Raw genomic sequence first — 19765 nt, forward strand, 5'->3', positions numbered from 1 at the left:
AACATAGAATAACATGAAAAGAATTTTAAATTACAGCTAATTTACAACAGCAATTTCGAAACAAAAAAAAATTTAATTAATTATGTAAGCGGCTGCAGGCATACACATACATACATACATACAAACAATAAACAACAAACAATTTTTTTATAACTGATATCGTTATAATATATATGATTGCTTTATTTGCACATAAAATTTTTTTAAAAAATAATAAATATTATTTTATGTCTATGTATACATTTTTATGTATGTATGTATGTATATACGTTTAAACCACAACTAAACTACTTTGTAAACTATTTGTTTGTTTGTATGTATGTTAGTGTATAGAGCACAGTATTAACAACAACAATAATAATAAAATTAGTTAATAACACTATTTCAATACGTACAACGATATTTACATATAATTGTAATAAAAATAAAATCGAAATAAATACAACTACATACGTTTGATTGATGTAATAAAAAATGACAACAACAATAACAACATTCAACAAACAACATTTACATAAAAACATCGAAAAATCATTATCACATAATGAATGGAATACAACATGTAAGTAAGTAAGTAAGTATATATAAAAAGTACATAATATGAATAAGTACAAAAAATACTAGCGGTCACCGGGCAGCCCATCCCAACATTGCATTTGATTCTTTAAAACACGTCTTTTTTGTCTTACTTGTGTGAGCTATGTAAAATCGATTGTTATTGTTATTGCTAAAATTGTATTATTTTTTTCATTTTTTTTTTGGGCAAGACACACACAACAAACGTTTGATGAATGTAACGGTATTTTTGTTTCCTGCATTTTACGCTTATTTTTGTTTTCTATTATAACTGTATGTATTAATATGCACGCGTTTCAACAAATCTTTTGTGTAGCTTAGGCAAATTTTATGATTTCGGATTTTGTATTTTGAAGTGAAAAGTACAAAATTTTATTTAAAATGAGATTTAAATGCAAATTCAAATTCAAATTCAAATTCAAATTAATATACATTGTATATACAAATATGTATGTAAGTATGAGCATGTAAAGTATTACAATACAAAATATACATATGAGAATACTCTTTGGTGGAGTAAATAAGCAATTGGTTGCGTATACGCACTGTCGCACAAATGTGGTGGTGACAGTAAAAGTATGTGTACAACGACGATCAGTAGCTGACCGGACACACACAACAACCATACCGCGCTTGCTTAACAGTAAATAACGATTTACAAGAGAATTTTGTATAAACAATTTATTAGCCTGAAAGCGCAACAAATTAATTTATTTATTTTAATTTTTTTATTGGCCAACAGCCATTTATTTACTAAATAAAATAATGAGTTCTAGCATTTCTTTAGCGGAAATTTAGTGATGATCATAGTGGTGGTGCTTGTGAATATGGCGGCAGCAGTAGTAGAGTATGTTTAGGTGAATAGAGATTTGTATTTGTATTCATAAAGGTACGTAGGTGATTTGGTAAGTAGATAGATGGTGGTGGGGCTTTGGAGATGGCATGAGGTGTGGTTGGTTAGCAATGGAGTTATGAGGTAAAAAACAACAAACGAAAAAGCAATTGAAGCGAATCGAGCCAAATCGCAGCAAACTGCATCGAATTCGAGCACCAATAACAGAATAAATCAATATGAACAGAACCGAAACAGAAACAAATCCAAAGCAGAAACAGAAACAGAAACTGAATTGACAGTTAAACAAATACACTTTTTTGTATAGAAAAAACTGTGGAAAATTTAAAAAAATCATTCGTTTATTGATTGCATTTTTTATGCATATAGCTTTACACTCATACGCTTTTTGGAATTTTATTTTTTTTTTTATAAATTTCTGTTAATATTTCAAATATAGTATTTACTCTCATTTCTGTACAAAATTTACAAGATAAACGGGTTTATAAACAAATCATGTATGCACGTATGTTATGTAAGTATATATTTAGTAGCATTAAAAATGGAAGGTTAGAAAAAATATCAAACATATTTACAGCATTTTTTATACAATGGAATTTGGAATTTGTTTTTATGTACAAATGGTAAAGTTGAGTAACTGAAACGTAAAATGGAAACTCAAAACCGAAAAAAACGACAATAAAATTTTTTAACAGTAGAGAAATGCCAAAGTAACGGTTCTTATGAAAGCTTGATTCAAAATAAATAATATAATAAAACCTAAATAAATAATGTACTTTTGTTGGACGAAGTGTGTAAATAATTTATTTGAACAAAATTAAAAAAAATACAAAATATTTGTAAAAATAAAAAATTATCTCTAATAAAATAAATTGAATGAAAAATCTTATAAAAATTTAAAAAAAAAATATTTTAAAAAATATTAAAAAAAATAAATAAAATAAAAATTCTAAAAATATTTAAAATTTTAAATATTCAATAAAATTAATGAAAGAAAATTTAAGATAAAAAAATACATACAAAACTTAAAAAAAAGCAATATGGCAACCACAAAGTGGCAAAAAATATGCAAAAAAAATCAAAAATAAATTCCACAAACAACAACTGACTTCATCAAATATCTAAATTTTATTTAACCAAAAAAATAACAGTAAAAAAAATTAATTAAAATAATATGAAAATAGTACTTGTATGAAATTAACTCAAACACGCAAACTTTTTCTCATTTCTTTTTTTTTTCTTTTTTATGAATGTGTACGAGTGTGTACGCCTTGCGCTTTTGTCTTGTGGATGACACCGAAATAATCCAAAAAACAAATGCAAACATTCCTCCTACCTAGTAGTTTACCCAGTCTGGAGAACGTTTTGATTGAAAAGTGTACTACTACTCTGTGAGTAAGTGTGTGTGTGTGAGTGCGTGTATATTGCTCGGTATCCTACACAAAATACGCCTATAAATATGTATGCGTGTGTGTGTATTTTTTATTTGTGCTTGTGGTTCTCATGTAAATGAGCACTTAGTAATAAGTTTATAGCTATATTTGTACTTATATAAATGTCGGCACAAACTCAATTGTTGTTGTTGGTGTACAAGGAAAATGTACTTTATGAAAATGTTCCTAATGAAAAGCAAACTAATGTTTATATTGTTGACTAGCTTGTGGCATGTAACATTTACATGTATAAATATGAGTGTGTGTGTGTATTGTTGTTGTATTATTTTTATAAGCATAGAAAATAAATTAGAATAAGTACTCTTAGTGCGCTCGCAAATAAACCGGAGTTCATTATACTAAACATACGAGTATATGTGTGTATATAACGGTACATATATATATATATACATATGCTTGCACTAACTATCTAGCTAAGGACTCTGTCAGCTCAAGTGGTAAACAAACAACGCTGTGTTTGATTCATATTTATTGTCTCTATTGGTTTTGTTGACAGACGTCTCCACCTCCGTCATCGTTTGGCGACATTTCGATATTGATTTTTGATTAGCATTTCATTTAGCTTTGATTATTACTTTCGTACGCTAATGCGCTCGGCTCGTCATTAACGCTTTTTAGCATTGTCTGCGCTTTATCCAATTTCGTTGTAGCGCCTTATTTTGCACATTCCTTATTTACACGCAATTCGTCGATGAATATGGTAATAATTTTCTTTAGTTAACTGTTAATTTGAGTGCTACAATGAATTATACAAGTTGTTTAGGGAAGAAGATATTTTTTTCTTTTATTTTAGTATCTAACTCATTGACAATTTTTATATAACACTTTATAGCCAACAATCAATTAAGGCCTCTGTTGAATCTAAGCTTAATTCGCGCTTGTCAGTTGTCAAATATTTTGGAATTTTACGATATAGTATATTTTTTATGATTTATACAATTTGAAATTACTTTTATAAAAATTGTTAATTTTTTGAAAATAAATTATAAAACCGCGCTAAGCATTCGAATTTAAATGTAAGCGACAATTTTTTAAATACAATGTGTGTTCAAAAATAACGGGAATTTTCGTTTGTTGAAAAATATATTTATTCACTCGTCTACATTTATTTTGTCGCCGTCAAAATAGTCCTCATTCAATATTATGCACTTATGCTAGCGCTTCTTCCAATCGTCGAAATACTACTTAAACTCTTCAGTGATTTCTCGTACGCTTGTAAAACGAGGGCTGTCGTTCTAAGGTCCTCTAATTTTTTTAAATAGGAAATTTAAGTATCCCGTTACTTTTTGAACACACCATATATATTGAAGAACTCCGGCATAATAAAAGATATTTTTCACGTCTTAAAAACGCATAAGGCTAAGATCATTGTATAGTTTCAACAAAAAAAAATTCTTTGAAATTAAATTTCTTTTCCTTTTGAAATTATTTGATAGTTAAAAAAGTATTTTATATGATATTCGGTAAAAAAAATATAAGTGATTAGAATATTTTTTTTTTTGTTGGGCTTAAAATCATCAAAAACGAAATCTTATTTCACTTCGAAACATCTTTGAGCCAAGCAAATGGTTCTGGTCTGTTTACTACCGATATTTTCTAAACTCCGCTTAGCCTAAATTATTCAATGAGCCACAGCGAATTTATTAATATATAATGGATTATTTGACTCTCAATATATATAATTTCTATTGTATAAATGTTCTTATACTACAAGAATAACTATTTTGAATAAACCATAAAAGAAAATGTTTCAGCTTTTCAATCTATATTTTTTTTTTTTTTTTTTGATTTTGCAAAACCATCTTACAACCTCAAATCATAGTAATTCGAAACTGTTTTGATACTTTTTGACACAAAGAAAACAAGCTAAATCGATTTGAGAAGATTTTTGCTTTCGAAATCGATGTTTATCGATGCTTTATTGATGAGACTATCGCACTTATTTAGTGAGTTTATTGATAAATTTGAGTTTTTTTGTGAAAATTTCAAATGGTTCCTTTTAGAATTCAAAAACTTTTATAAAAAATTATATATAGTCATGATATTAAAAGTATTAATAATAACTATATAAACGATTTAAATTTTTAAAGATGTCTATATAATTTGAATTTTTAAGGTTATGTCGCCGTGAAAAATAAAAAACTTCTAACAAAATAATTCCAACCGTTAAATGGCTGTAACAAATTAGTATTTAAAATTTAGTAAATAAATTTATTATATAGTGAAACCCGATTAAATGAAAAGGAAAATATATTTTGGAAATATTTTCAAAAACTCGTATTCAAATTCTCTACTTTTCATCAAAAGTTTTACAGTTTTCGCGGTATAATTAACGCTTGAATATAATTTTACCGCATTAATCCTAGCCTTGACAAAAATTTTTTTAGTGCGAAATTTGTTTAGATTATATTATTTTTATTTAGCTGTATGTAAGAAAAAAAATATATTTTATATTATATTATACGATACATACAAATCTGTACGCATTACTACGAAAGTGGGTTGTAAGATGGCAAACTATGTAGTATCATGGTGGGATGGACTGGGTAAGACAGCACACACAAGGACACACACATTTAGGCTTACAAATAAACAAGTAAAACGAAAATAAAATCAATACAAAAATGGCAAATGAATATAATTACTAAGAAAATAAAAAAATATATTTCCAAAATTTTAAGGAAAATGTTGCCGCGTCAATTGTTTGCTTACAGTAGCAACACATTTTCGTGAGAACGCGCCCTAAATCACCAGCTCAATTGGCTTTGCGACGTGCAACAAAATCGAAAACACAAAATTCAATTGAATTCTATACGAATATGTGTGTAACTTAGTTTCTTTTTTTAAATAAAATTTTGTAGCTTCATTGAAAATAGCAATTGATTTCGCGTTTGTTGAATGATTACAGAGGCAACAAGGATCGTGTGTATGTGAATAAATATTTAAGGATTATAGTTATTGACATTATTAATTATTAGTTTTTTTTTTGTTTTTGGGATAACAACAAATGTTTGCAACATTTAATGTTGTTGTGCGACGATTACAATGGACATGGTGGAAATACAAATGAAAATGAATTATTTACAAATGAATGTTTCGCGGTCCATCTTCCAGTCAAAGTCAAGGCTGTACAATTAATGGTTTACCTTTAACTGTTTTCACAAAAAAAAATATGACAGAAAGTAACGTGTGTAATTTGCATGAGTGAAATCTCCAAAAACGAAGTGGTCGGTAGGGGACTAGTTTTCGACTAGTATTTTTAAACTTTAAATGTACTAGGCCGAAAAGGGCTGTACTTGTAACTATTAGTATTACTATTGGGTCTTATTCGCTATTGCTTTTAGAACATCACAGCAGGCAATTTAAATTTTGAAATTGGATTTTCAAAAAATAACGGGACTTTTCTTTTTTTGAAAAAAAAAACCTATTTAATCATTCATCTACATTAATATTGTCGTCTTCAAAATCGAATTTGAGATGGCACTTATGGCAGCGACGTCGAAACAGTCTTCGAACTCGATTTTTGGGATAGCATTGGTTCTTTCAACGATTTCACGTATGCTCGCAAAACGATGGCTGTCTAAGGTTCTCTTCATTTTTAGAAATAGGAAAAAGTCAGTTGGAGTAATTTCTGGACAAGCCATAATAAAAAATAGGGGTAAAAATTGACAACTGGAAGTTTTAAAATTCTTATTATTTTTTGAAAAACTAATATGTTTTGGACCGAAACAAAACAATTGAAAAGAATTGAAATTTTCGTAAGAGATTGACATGTAAAAACACATTTCTTGCGCTGAAAAACACAATCTGGTGACTAGTTGATCTAGCAGTTAGAAGTAGTTCTAAAGTAGTTCGGAACTAGTCCATTTCACTACAGGTTAGTTCTATGTCCTTTACTCTGTACGGATTTGTTACAATTGAAAAGAATTGAAATTTTCGTAGAGATTGCCATGTAAAAACATATTTCTTGCGTTGAAAAACACAATCAGCTGAATAGTTGATCTAACTGTTAAGAGTAGTTCTAAAATAGTACGGAACTAGTCCATTTCACTACAGGTTAGTTATATGTCCTTTACTCTGTATGGATTTGTTTATATGGTTTTTTCTTTCTCAAATACAAGTACAGTTCTGTTCAATGCGTCAAATAAATGTTAAGTAGGAAGAAAATGAAATACAGAAATACATATCAGTTAATATAGGTTTCAGTTTGCAAATAAGTATATATAATATGTATATAATTCATATATATATATTTATATAATATTTAAGTATAAAAATATTAACAAACAAGTTTTTTTTTATTTACAAAAGTCAATTATTTACAGTTATGTGTGTGAGAAATCAAAATTTTTGGTACAAACACAAAAAACTAAATTATATAATATAAAAAAGTAAGTAAATATGTTTATATATAGGCGTGTATTTTTAGTGTTTGTAATTAAGTTGTATGCAAATTGCTTTAGCTGCTTCAATTATATATATACAATAGCTATTTAAGATCAAAACCAAATTGACCCAACGCAATTGCACATCAGTTTAATTAACCGGCATTTCAAGCATTTTTTATAACTTTTTTTTTTGGTTTTTTCTTAATTCTTTCGAACTTGTTCGTGTCTGTATTTATTGTATATGTATTGTTGTTTATACATATGTATATTGTTTGAACTGTTCACCAGCCATGCGCTGACATTTTTGATTTTTTACTTTCTTCTTATTTTTTTTTTTTGTAAAGAATTGTTTGAAAAATGTAGCTTACAAAAGTTGGGACGGGTTAAACTGCTAATCCGCTAATATGTACGTACGCTTAAAAAATAAAATCTTGCTTTATTTGCGTACAAAACGTTAACTTTAATTATATGTAATAGAAATATTGTTTGCCACTAAATTATATATTTTTTTATTTTTAATTTTTTTTTTTTTGCTTTTTTTATTAACTGTGATTATTTGCGAGAGAGAGAGAGAGGACCCTTGCTATGAACTAAATGAGAGAGCAAAGATGAACACAAAAAAAAAAACGAATAAAATTGTAAGACAAACGCAAAACGTTCGGTATATTCGAATATTGAGTGGACTAAAATATCGATTTATTTATTTATTTATATATATATATATGCATTTTTCAATGTATGTGTCATGTAATTTTTGTAGTAACTATTTACAAGTATACAATTTGGTGTTTGTGTGTCTGGCTTTTCCTGCATTTATTAAGTCATTTATCAAACAAATGTTAAATAATTGAAAACTCGAGAACTAAATCGATTAAAAATATGGCTTGAAATATACATATATATGAGTTGAAAGAAATTATTATAATTACTAACTTGCGATATGTAAATGTAAACTAAATACTTAAATAATAATTTACAAAATATAAACTAGTGAGAAATGATGGAGAAACAACAAAAAATATATATATTTATTTATTTAATTAGCATTGAAAATTAGGAGAAATTTCAAAATTGTTGAAAAAACGTGATGCACATAATTATGTATGTATGTATGAAATATTAAATAGTAAATGCGTTAAAATGAAATGCCCTGAGAGTAAACTCAAAAAATCATTAAATCATTTGCTGTAAACCTAACCATGAATCTTTGCCAAAAAACGGGTGCGTTAAAAAAGAAATATGAAAGTTGTGTAAACAATAATTAAATATAGTAAACCAAATTTCAAATTGGATGAGAAAACTAAGTAATGCACACAAATCAATAAAATAACAAACGAAAAAATTTACATAACTCAAAGCACACAATAAGAAATTAAAAAAAAAAAAAACATATTTCCAAAAAACAAAAACTAAAAATACCCAAAAAAATCATAAAAAAAAATTTCATATTTTTTCATTTTGTTTTTGATTTTGCAAATAAGAGACAAAGAGCGTGACAGACAGTTAGTTATAGTTATAGCTAGAGAGATAGAGAGTGAGTTTGAATAGAGGAAATTAAACGAAAAAAAAAAACATAAACAAATTAATGCTTACAATCATTCATATCATCATAGGATCTCATTATATACTGATCCGATGAGGATAGTCTTGAATGCCCGTTGTTGTTGTTGTTGTTCAAATTGGGATGAGCTCCCCCCCTATGTTCGCTTTGTTTTAAAACGCTACGCATCGCCATGGCAGATGGATTCGTTTGATGCATATACATACTATCACCTTCGCACTCACTTTCTTTATATTGAAGAACATTTTTATGTTTTTCATAGATAACCAGGCACCGATGACATCCTTTCCTACAAAATATTTATGCATTTTATGTAATATACTTTGCGTTTCGCCACAAACAAAAAACATATGTATGTATGTCAATTAATTTATTTTGCTTATTATCAATTGTTTAAAATTGTTCAATATCAAAATGAAAATTATAAATATAATACTAAAATAAATTATTTCATAAATACGTATATGTAAGTAAGTAAATACTCATAGGTATGTATTTGCGATAGGTAGTAAGTAGGTAATGTGGGTATGGTTTTTGAACTGTTTGTGTTTTTTTTTTTATTATTTTGTATATTCATATGAAATTTAATTATGCTTAAACAACTTTAGGTTTATTAGTATGTAAAAAAAATTTGTATAAATATTTATGTAATTAAAATGTGTAAATTTATTCAAACGTAATTGTTAACTTCTTGCGAAAACGTTCGTTTAGTTTATAACGAATTTCAAAATTACTTTTGAAATTAAAAAATATCGATATTTGAATTAGATTTTATGCAATGAATAAAAGTATAATATATGAAAATTATAGGTGTTATCTATACTTAGGAAAAAAATAGTATATAAAACATATATATTTAAAAAAATATTGAAAAACTGTGCATTATGAAATACACTAGTGTTGTAACCTCTGCTCTTAACGATATTATGCAAATACGTTTAAGACTGACAAACTTAACCCTGAAAAAGTTCTTAGACAGGTATATAATATATGTATAAAGAACGAAAAATGGTTGGAATGACTCAACAGATTTATATATGTGTGTTAAATTTACTCCCTCCAGGAACAATTCAAGTTTTTAGGGTTAAGCATGTCGGGTATTGGTTTAAAGTGGACCGATTTTGATACAGATTTTATGTATATTTAGGAAATCTAATTATTATTTTATATACAGGGCTGTGAAAAATTAAAACGATTAAAAAACAAGACCACTTTTAATTCTAGATATATTAAAACAAGGTTCAAATATATTTTGGAAACCACTTGGTGGTAAGAATGGCGCCAACATTAAAAAAACTGAAGGAACCGAAATTTTCAATATTTTTGATCAGGTACAATAAACTTTCAGGTCCTGAAACTGGTTTCTAGATTCGAAAATCAAAAATTAGTAGTACAAATACATAATCTATCATACATATTATATAGGTCCCGATAAATATAAGTTTATTCCCTATACTATTTTATTATAGTTCGAAATGCACAATTTTTCAAAAGCATGAAACGCAAAAGTAAATACAATAAAAAAAGTAAATCATTAAAAATAACGAGAAACTTTTTCAAATAAAAAAATAAAAAATATTTAAACATATCATAAAAATTACAACGCTGTAAAAACAGTAATGAAGAATGTATGTTTTTAGTGAAAAAAAACGCAGTGATCAAAAATAGAACATAATAATTAACATTATAAACTGTGCAAAATTCATATAAAATTTTTTTGTTTCTTTTACAGAAAAATAAGACAGGTCATTTAACTCTAGAGAAACTAAGAAAAATTTTATATCGAAAAGACATACAGACAAAACAAGCTGTTTGTTTTTATTTTAATTTTTTTTTATATTTTAAATGTATGATGTCTGTGTGTAGGTAGTTTAAATAAATAATCTTGAAAAATATATGAGCATAACACATTTAAGACATCAGTTTGTCAAACACGTTTGTATTTTGCTGCTAAAGAACTGAAATAGTTACGAATTATTTTTTTATGATTTCTCAACAAAATAAAAAACTATTACAATTTCAACTACAAAACATAACGTCATTATCAAACAACTTGGGAACAAGACAGTAGAGTAGAAAAAGGACAGTCACACAAGAAACATGTACTGAAACAAAAACAAAAAAAAAAAATTCAATACTGATTTCTAGAACACACACAAGGAGAACCGTGTGCGTTCAGTACCACTTTTGAACGAAAAAAAACTGTGTTGGAATAGTATCAAGCAAAGAAAGTAAGTTTTTTATAAAAATAAATTTCTATAAAGACACTAACTTTCTTTAAGAATTTACTTTTATTATTTATGTCAAAAGCAAACGTAATTTAAACATAATTCAGTATTTAATAAATACGTTACACGCAAATAGTATGGTGTGAAAGAGCAGATAACGTAAAACTGTGTGTGGAACAGTACAAGGAGCGGGAATAGTAGTTAACGCAATACATTAACAAATAACAAAAGAAAAAAATTAAAAAAAAAATATTTTTAAATTTAGGTAAGCACATTTAATACGCATACCGTTATCAGTTGCAACAAATTTTGTTACCATAAAATATACGTATATAAGTAGGTATGTATTAAATAGGCAAGAGCACAGTACAATAACAGTAACAATATAGGCCTACATATATATAAAATTGTAATTAAAAATTTTCGAATATTAAAATAAAACTTAAATTGTTTGTAATTCTTTTTTTCATAATTTAACCCCTTTTTATAAACAGTTTATACTGTAATTTCTATAATAATTTAAATTTTGAAAAAAAAATTTGAATTTAACTCATTAATTCTTTTTTTTTCAACCCATTACTTTGCCTCTGATAATTTTGCTTTGATTTAAAGCGCTGCACTGCTGCACAATTAAATATGCATATAATAAATTATAATATTTTATACTATATATGTATTTAGTTACTTGTATAAATAATGAATAGAACATATCAACTTACTCGTCAACAATCAAATATTTGTTACCATCCGAAGCCGCACATTTACCACGATAACTGAATTGTGAACCCTTTATGTGTATAGACTGTTGATAGCCAGATAGGAACCATGAACCCTCCCAGCGTGCGGGAAAAGTGCAGTTTGTTGGAACTGTGAATGAAAATAGTTAACTTAAAAATTTGTTGTTATAAAATGCCAATTTCTTATGGAGCTACTTGTTTTCTGAACTTTAAAATTGATGCCTTAAAAGCACTAATAGTAGAATATAATCTCATTAAGCGATGATCACTGTGGATGGTCCACATGCTAAAACTGATAGAGAATAATAAACTCCGACGATTCTATAAAGCGCTCCGTATATTTGATAACCCTAATATTAGGTACATATATGAGATTTAGAGGAAGTATTAAGCTGTTTTTTTTTTTCATTTTTGTCACAGAGGCACACTATATTTGAGGTTAAAAATTAGTTACACGTACTGAGGCCCTGTTTAGTATTCTATTTAGTCAGATTAGGTATTTTTTTTTTCAAACTATACTATTGGGATGTCAAAAATTGTATAAACCGAATTTCGTTAAAATTGAGCGAGTAGTTCCGTTCCTGACATTGAACATAAAGACATTTTTCCAACTCCATTTTTACTCAAGTTATCGCTTGCACAGGCGGACGAAAAGTCGGACGGTCAGACAGACATCCGGATTTTAACTCTACTCGTCACACTGACCGTTTTGAGTTCAGTCGAAATCAAATATAGAATTTCAATAACCTTCGTATCAAAGAATGTCAAAACACTGAACGTTTTCCATAAATGAAAAGACACTATAAACGTAGTATTTGTGCAAAGTTCTGCATCGATATCTTTACTAGTGCTTACTTTATATATTGTAAAGTAAACGATTCAGATCTTCTTCTTCAAAGTTCTGGTATATAGGAAATAAGCGTGGTTGTCCAATTTATACAAGATATCATTGGGATGTAAGGAAACTATTACAAACCAAGTTTCATTGAAATCGGTCGAGTAGTTCCTGAGATATGGTTTTTGACCCATAAGTGGGCGACGCCACGCCCATTTTCCATTTTGTAAAAAAATCTGAGTGCAGCTTCCATATGCCATTTCTTATGTGAAATTTAGTATTTCTGGCGTTCTTCGTTAGTGAGTTAAGCCACTTTTAGTAGTTTTCAACCTAACTTTTGTATGGAAGGTGGGCGTGGTTATTATCCGATTTCTTTCATTTTTGGACTGTATTAAGAAGTAGCTAAAAAAACGACGTAGTAGGGGGCGGGACCACGCCCACTTCCCCAAAAAAATTACGTCGTCCCTTCATTCTGCGATCCTTCATACCAAATTTTACTTCCATAGCTTTATTTATAGCTTAGTTATGGCACTTTAAGTGTTTGCGGTTTCCGCCATTTTGTGGGCGTGGCAGTGGTCCGATTACGCCCATTTTCGAACTTAACCTTCTTATGGTGCCAAGAAATACGTCTTCCAAGTTTCATCAAGATATCTCAATTTTTACTCATGTTACAGCTTGCACGGACGGACGGACAGACAGACATCCGGATTTGAACTTTTCTCGTCACCCTGATCATTTTGATATATATAACCCTATATCTGACTCGTTTAGTTTTAGGACTTACAACCAACCGTTATGTGGACAAAACTATAATACTCTCGTAGCAACTTTGTTGCGAGAGTATAAAAACACTGTAACTTAACTCCGACAGCAACAATTTACCGCCGAGTTTTCCGATTAGAATTTCAGGCATGAATAGAATTCTTCTATGCAATTATAAACCTATAAAAAATTTCCCATTATATATGACACCCTAATTGCCATAAATACACATTTAAAGCCAAATTCAAGGGAGAATAACGGAAATTTCGAAAAAAAAGAAAATTATGCAATCATACTAAGAATGCATATATAATTTTATGTATTGTACTTGTGCGGTAATCACATTAATATTCAACACACAAGCAGATATATACATAACATACATATGTAAGTCCAACAAATATCCAACGACAATGCGTAATTAAGCCTTCATTTTGTACAAAAGATTTGTGGCTTTTTAATTTCTGTAAATTGTTCGGATTAGTGGCCTGCAACCACCCTATGCAGTGCGAGTGTGTGAAGAGAAATGGAAAGTTAAAGAAAACGAAAGCGTTATGTGGTGTATAGTGTGAACTGTCCATGGACAAAAACGTAACCCACGACGACGCAACAAAGCGTAAATGCTTATGAAAATGCTGGCATATCAGCGAGGAGTTCATACACGTTTGAAGAATATTAAAAAAAGTAACAATTACCTACTGAGCGGCTGTCACCCTTACCATGGAACTGTGGAAAGCATTGACAACATATTTATATTTATATGCACGATGCACAGAGCGTAGCTAAAATGCACAATCAAATTCATGCTTACAAATGTATGGGTGTATGTAGACATGTACAAGTACGTATATGCACAACAACTGGAGTACCCACTTCGACTAATAGATACTCGGAGACAGGAAAGGAATGCATGCACTGTAGTGTGTGTTATTTTTTTATTATATTTTATACGTTTTGCAAACGCCGTAAATATGGCATACTTCTGAGTATGCGAGTATGCCTGTGTATGTGTATGCTTAGACCGATGTCTGCACTTAGGGGTGACTTGACCGCTGTGAGCTCACAACACCACTTACCCTATATCGGATGGAACAGCCGTCATGGCTCTGAACTGTAAATATCTGTATGTATGTCACATTCCGTACATTCACCAGGAGGCATAAAAGACGAGACTCTTTTCAATGAGATGCGACAATAAAAGAAGTTGAAATGCATGAATTAAATAAATTCTGCAATATAGCTTAATTACGAATGGAATTGAATTTGGCATTCAAAATAAGAATTAAAAAATTTCATATTCGAATATCGCATGCAAACATATAACACAGTTATATTAAAAAAAAAATTAATACAGTTTTGGGCGCTGATACGGAGTCAAAAGTCTCGTACTATTATGATTAAGCCGAGTGAAAAAAAAATTGTGAAATATCTTTGACCTAATGGTTAGGTTAGGTAAGGTCGTTAGAAAGACAGTTACGAGCGCTGTCCTTTGTAATGCAAAAAAACTCTAAATGGATCAGAGAGACCCTCACGATTCGACAAAACGATTGGTATCTGTTACAATATTCTTTAGTCGGCTAATGTCAACTCGTTAGATTCGCCGAGGGTGTGCCTACCGAGATGTTTCGACCTCAGTCTGGCAGTATATGGAAATGCTTAGGTGATTCCACGTCTTCCTCCCAACAGCTTTGACCACTTGCATCTGTCAGGATCCCTAGTTTCACCGCATGTGTACCTATTGGCCTCATGGAACAAAAGTTATCATATTCCCTCAAGACCGGAATGATCTTAAAAATAAATGAAAATAATTGAAGAGCCCAAGAAAATAGTTTGCTCTCAAGATTAATGTGGTGGTTCCGTAACAACAAAGAAGAATTTACGATCCGTTAATATTCTTGTCTATGGGTTTTCTCTGAAAGCATAATTCCCTTAAGTAGCTGGAGATTGATTATAATAGATAGTCGGGATCTATTGTAAATATGGACTCATCTCTTATACCGACTATTTTAAAAGTCTTTCTTTATTATTGTATTTCTTGTGTAGCCAAAGATGACATAGGACATTAGCACTGTGAAGTATGAAATAACTCCTCCATACTACTGGATGAAAAATTTAAATATAATAGCTTCTAACAACCACGAAAAGTATGAAAATATCACCAAAACTGAGCAACTTTAACTCGATACACATTCTGACTTCCCAATTAGAAAGTATATTCTTAACAGACCTTTCATAACCAAAATTATTTAAACATCCCTCAGTAGTATAATGTAAAGCTCAAACAACAAAAACAAAATAATTACTCACCATCTGATCGTCCTGTCCAGCATCTGGCCGGCGCAGCCAGTGTCAGCATAAGCAGTGATAAAACCATAAGATTAGGCGTCCAAGGCGGCACAGCTGTTAAAGCGTAAGAACAAATATTTCTTCGAAACAGCGGGGTTAACGCAGAAAAGAAATTGAATCGTTGTGTTGAATGCTGATGTGCTTGGCTTGCGACTTGTCTATCATTACAGCCTGCTGAGTTGCACATTTCTCTTTCAACTACAGTAGCAGCCTCCGCCTCCGCCTCCGTCTCCGCCTTCTGATCGGCAACCTTACAAATATCACTTTTTTCCTTAAAGCACCTGCATTCTAATGTTGTCGTTGTTTGCGAATTTCCTGTGGATAGCGCGTCAGTAAGACTACGTAGCACAGCATTTGCGTAGGCCGCCTCTGCCATCAACTGATTTCTTCTAGCATTGATTACGGCGGCGAAAAAAGCGAACGCCCTCTCTATGCCCACTGTCAGCGCTGTTGAAGTGGGTTGCGAAAATATGCTCTGCTGCCATTCTGTGTGCGCTTCCAGCGTTGCGAGATCATACCAATCAGTGCTTGAGCGTCGTGCCCGCGGCATTGGATTGAATAGCTGCGCACCAATCAATGCATTACCTAATCTATTCTCTTCCTCAATTGGCATAACTAATTGTCTTTTGTTACTTAAACTAAAATTATCCGCTAGGCAAGGGGGTGGTGTTGGTGCCGCTACAGTACAGCTAGATGTTGATGATGCCGTGTGTGTGACCGCCGTTGTTGCTGTTGCTGTTGCTGACATTATCGCCAGTGTGGGTGTTAGTCTTTCCTCTGAGCTTGACTTAATATCGAGCAAATCATCGCAGTTAAGCGCTGAGCTTTCACCTGCATTTAATGCTGCACTCAATGTGCTCAACTCAAATGCTGATGCCATAGTACCACTAATTGCTGACTCATTTGCTAATTGTGTCTCGGGTGCTGTTGCGAAATCGTCACACAACGTCCTCTTCAATCGTCTTGTTGGCTCGACTTGCGTCGCTAAAATTACCGTTGAGTCGCGTGTATATTGCGGCTGGCGACGTTCCCGTACATTTGTGACAGACGCTGGCCTCCTCATCATCGTCAACATCATGTGGTTATCGTAGTCGTCGTCGTCGACGTTGTCCCTCTTGCGGCTTGCCAGTTGGGACATCACATGTTTGCGATAATTTTTATGTTCACGTTGACAGCAATTGCTTCTCAGATTCGCACTCATGCTGTCGCCCCTAGTGACAACTCGCGTTTCACTGTCACTGTGGCTATAATTGTGCCTACACCGTTGCCTTCTGCCCATGTCGATTGCAATAGGATCGTCGTGGCTGCTGTTGTTGCTGTTGTCGTCCTCCTGTTCGCTGTCTACCGCCACATCCACCACACATCCTAATGTAGTTTCTCTTGTTTTTATCTTTGTTTTATTTGTTGTTGTTGTTGTGCATTCTGCATGAGGAACATTTTGATACGAATTCAAGCTAGGCGGTGAATACTTTATTGTCGCCTTCATTGGAGTAGTTGTTGTTTGGTTGCTGAACTGTTGCTGCCACTACTGCTGCTGCTACTTCTTCTGCCGTCTCGCACTGCAATGGAAAACAAGAAGACAAAAAGAAAAGGCGACATGAAATAAGGCTAATGAGAAATCTTATGGAGTAATATGTTTTTTATGTTCACACATCTGTAGGTGTAATTAAATTACAGCCACATTCATATACTCGTAGGTGTATGTAATTGCATTTCGTTAAAAAAAAGTCGACTGCTGCCATATTGTATCTCTGCTTTACACATATTTGTTCGTTTTTTATAACTTCTTAATTACCGTTAATAAAAAAATATGTCTGTATCCGGAAATGCATTTAAAAAGAGTGAGACATCCACAATCACTTAGTATATGTAACTATGTATACATATGTATATATACGTAGCTTCAATATGTATGTGCCCTGCTTATACGTCTTAATTTGCATACATATTTTATTACATATGTCCTCCAACATATGTGTTCTACCCTAAGGGACTAATTTAGACATTGTATTAAGAAATGCGTTAAGTATTTTCTTCCCCTAAGCGGCAATATGTTTTAATTTCTCCTTGTAGAGTATAGAATCAACAGTTAGGAATGCTTGTTGTTGCAAACCACGCCCAACTATTTGCTGTTTGTTATAACCTCAGTTTTGCTTCCTTGCATATCTTATTTTTTTTATAACTTCAAATATATAATAGTACATCAGCATCATGGTCGTATAGTAAAATTTATAACCAGTTCGACTAGTAATTTTAAAGACAAATCATCAGCAGCCAATCGTTTCTATATATTTATGTATCTAAATATGGTATTATATGGCTCCGCGTGAGAGCAAAGGGTCGCAATGAGATTCCTCCATTCATTGCGACCTTGTTCTAGTCTCTTTGAGTTGGTTTGACTCCAACTTCTTTGGATCATTGATATCAAGATGCTCCAGATTACAACGGGTCGGTCTTTCCTTCAGTTGCCTTGTCGATTCCATTCTAAAACGTTTCGTGTGATTGTATCTAGGCCTCGTCTCAAAATATGCCCGAGCCAGCCACATTTTCTTTTAAGGATTTCGACCAATAGGCGTGTTTGGTTTGCGCGTGACCGTGTTCGTGTCCGTGTTTGATACGGTGACGTTCCAGAAAATGCGGCTTTTGGACGTTGAAGGCTGCGAGATGCCATAAGAGTTTTAATATAGTGATAGTCATTTCTCTCCATTTCTTGCAACACCAGATATCGGTAGGAACTTAAAAATGCAGCAAAATCGTTCTTTAGAAGCCTGCATTATTTCAGCAAGATAACTTTTGACAAAATTTGGATGAAATAAGTGTTGAAATAAGTCTTGAACATCCAAACATTCACTGCTTCACTGCAAGACGCGTATTGTGGTTGTTGTTGAGAATACATCCTAGTTCAAAATATTTCCAGAATTAATTTTTGACTCCCTCAAAATAACCAATGCAGTCTTATTAGAAGATCCCTTCATAGGTGTGACGGTGTTTTACAAGCTGCACACTGTCATAAGTGCAGAATATCGAAAGACTATTTTGAACGCGACAACATTAATGTAGACGAATAAATATATTCTTTTTTGAACACTTCTGGCATATTTAAACCATTTAGAATCCACTTAGAATCAATGCTTCCGTTTTTCGATCAAAGTTTTCACTGAGATAGTCTTACATCAATAGTTTGAAGTCGACTCAAAAACTTTCCAGAGACTACAATTGTTTAATAATAATTGAACGTACTTCACACTTAAGAAAACAAGCTTATTTAAAAAATCTAAGCGTAAAACCCATTTATACATATACATATAATAACAACAACTGATTGTATAACATTTACTCATTAGCATTAATTTTCCAATAAATAATTTGTTTTTTCTATAGAAATCAGTATTCGTTGCAAAACAGAAACAATATTTACATTATTTTAAAACACAAAAACAACACTTCGATAGTCAGAAAAGTTTTCCGTTACCTTATCAAAATTGCAATTACGTGCTAAATAGCAATAAATTTAATTTTCAAAAAAAAAACTTTTTTCAATTCCTAGAAATGCATGTGTTGATGCTTTGAAGGCTTATAAAAGAGTGTGAGCACAACTAGGGAAGAACTGCGCCTTTAGTCAGTAGCAAAATGATGAGCTAGTGCAACACCACCAACACCCACTCAACAACACTTCAGTTCAGTTCTAATGTTGATATACTATACAACCGTGCTCATATATAAAATCAATTTTTAGCTCGTAATTTAGCTGTATAATATTCATATATTAAGAATATAAGGAATATAAGACAAACATTAATAAAATGATAAGTCAAAGCTTTCTATATTTGCTCCATTTCTAATATCTTCGAATAAATTATGTATGGAAGAAATGCGGCTGCGCTACTTGTGCACACCGCATTGCATGTGTGTGCGTGTTTAATGATGTGTGTCACTTTATTATTAATTATGTGCTGATTACTCTGGCTATTTTAAAAATAATTTTATATAAATGCTCTAATAAAAACAAACGATCGACATTAATT

General features: G+C 31.1%; 1 protein-coding gene across 3 annotated transcripts in view; it reads right to left on the minus strand.

The window, feature by feature from the left end:
- LOC105218720 (uncharacterized) overlaps positions 1 to 19371 on the minus strand; it is a 28402-nt gene extending 9031 nt beyond the window's left edge. Inside the window, exons 1-4 of one of the 3 annotated variants that reach the window (XM_054229970.1) lie at positions 19213 to 19371; positions 15702 to 17299; positions 11780 to 11927; positions 9057 to 9121 (exon numbers count right to left, since the gene is read on the minus strand). In XM_054229970.1, the coding sequence (XP_054085945.1) occupies positions 9057 to 9121; positions 11780 to 11927; positions 15702 to 17226 (1738 nt within the window). In that variant the 5' untranslated portion in view covers positions 17227 to 17299; positions 19213 to 19371. Of the gene's footprint in view, positions 1 to 8862; positions 9122 to 11779; positions 11928 to 15701; positions 17300 to 19212 lie in introns of all 3 variants that reach the window. The other 2 variants (XM_029044511.2, XM_054229966.1) reach the window with 2 other exon arrangements.
- Between the last annotated feature and the right edge of the window lie 394 nt (positions 19372 to 19765).

This window comes from Zeugodacus cucurbitae, chromosome 2, assembly GCF_028554725.1.
Source record: "Zeugodacus cucurbitae isolate PBARC_wt_2022May chromosome 2, idZeuCucr1.2, whole genome shotgun sequence".
NCBI classification, from domain to species: Eukaryota; Metazoa; Arthropoda; class Insecta; order Diptera; family Tephritidae; genus Zeugodacus; species Zeugodacus cucurbitae.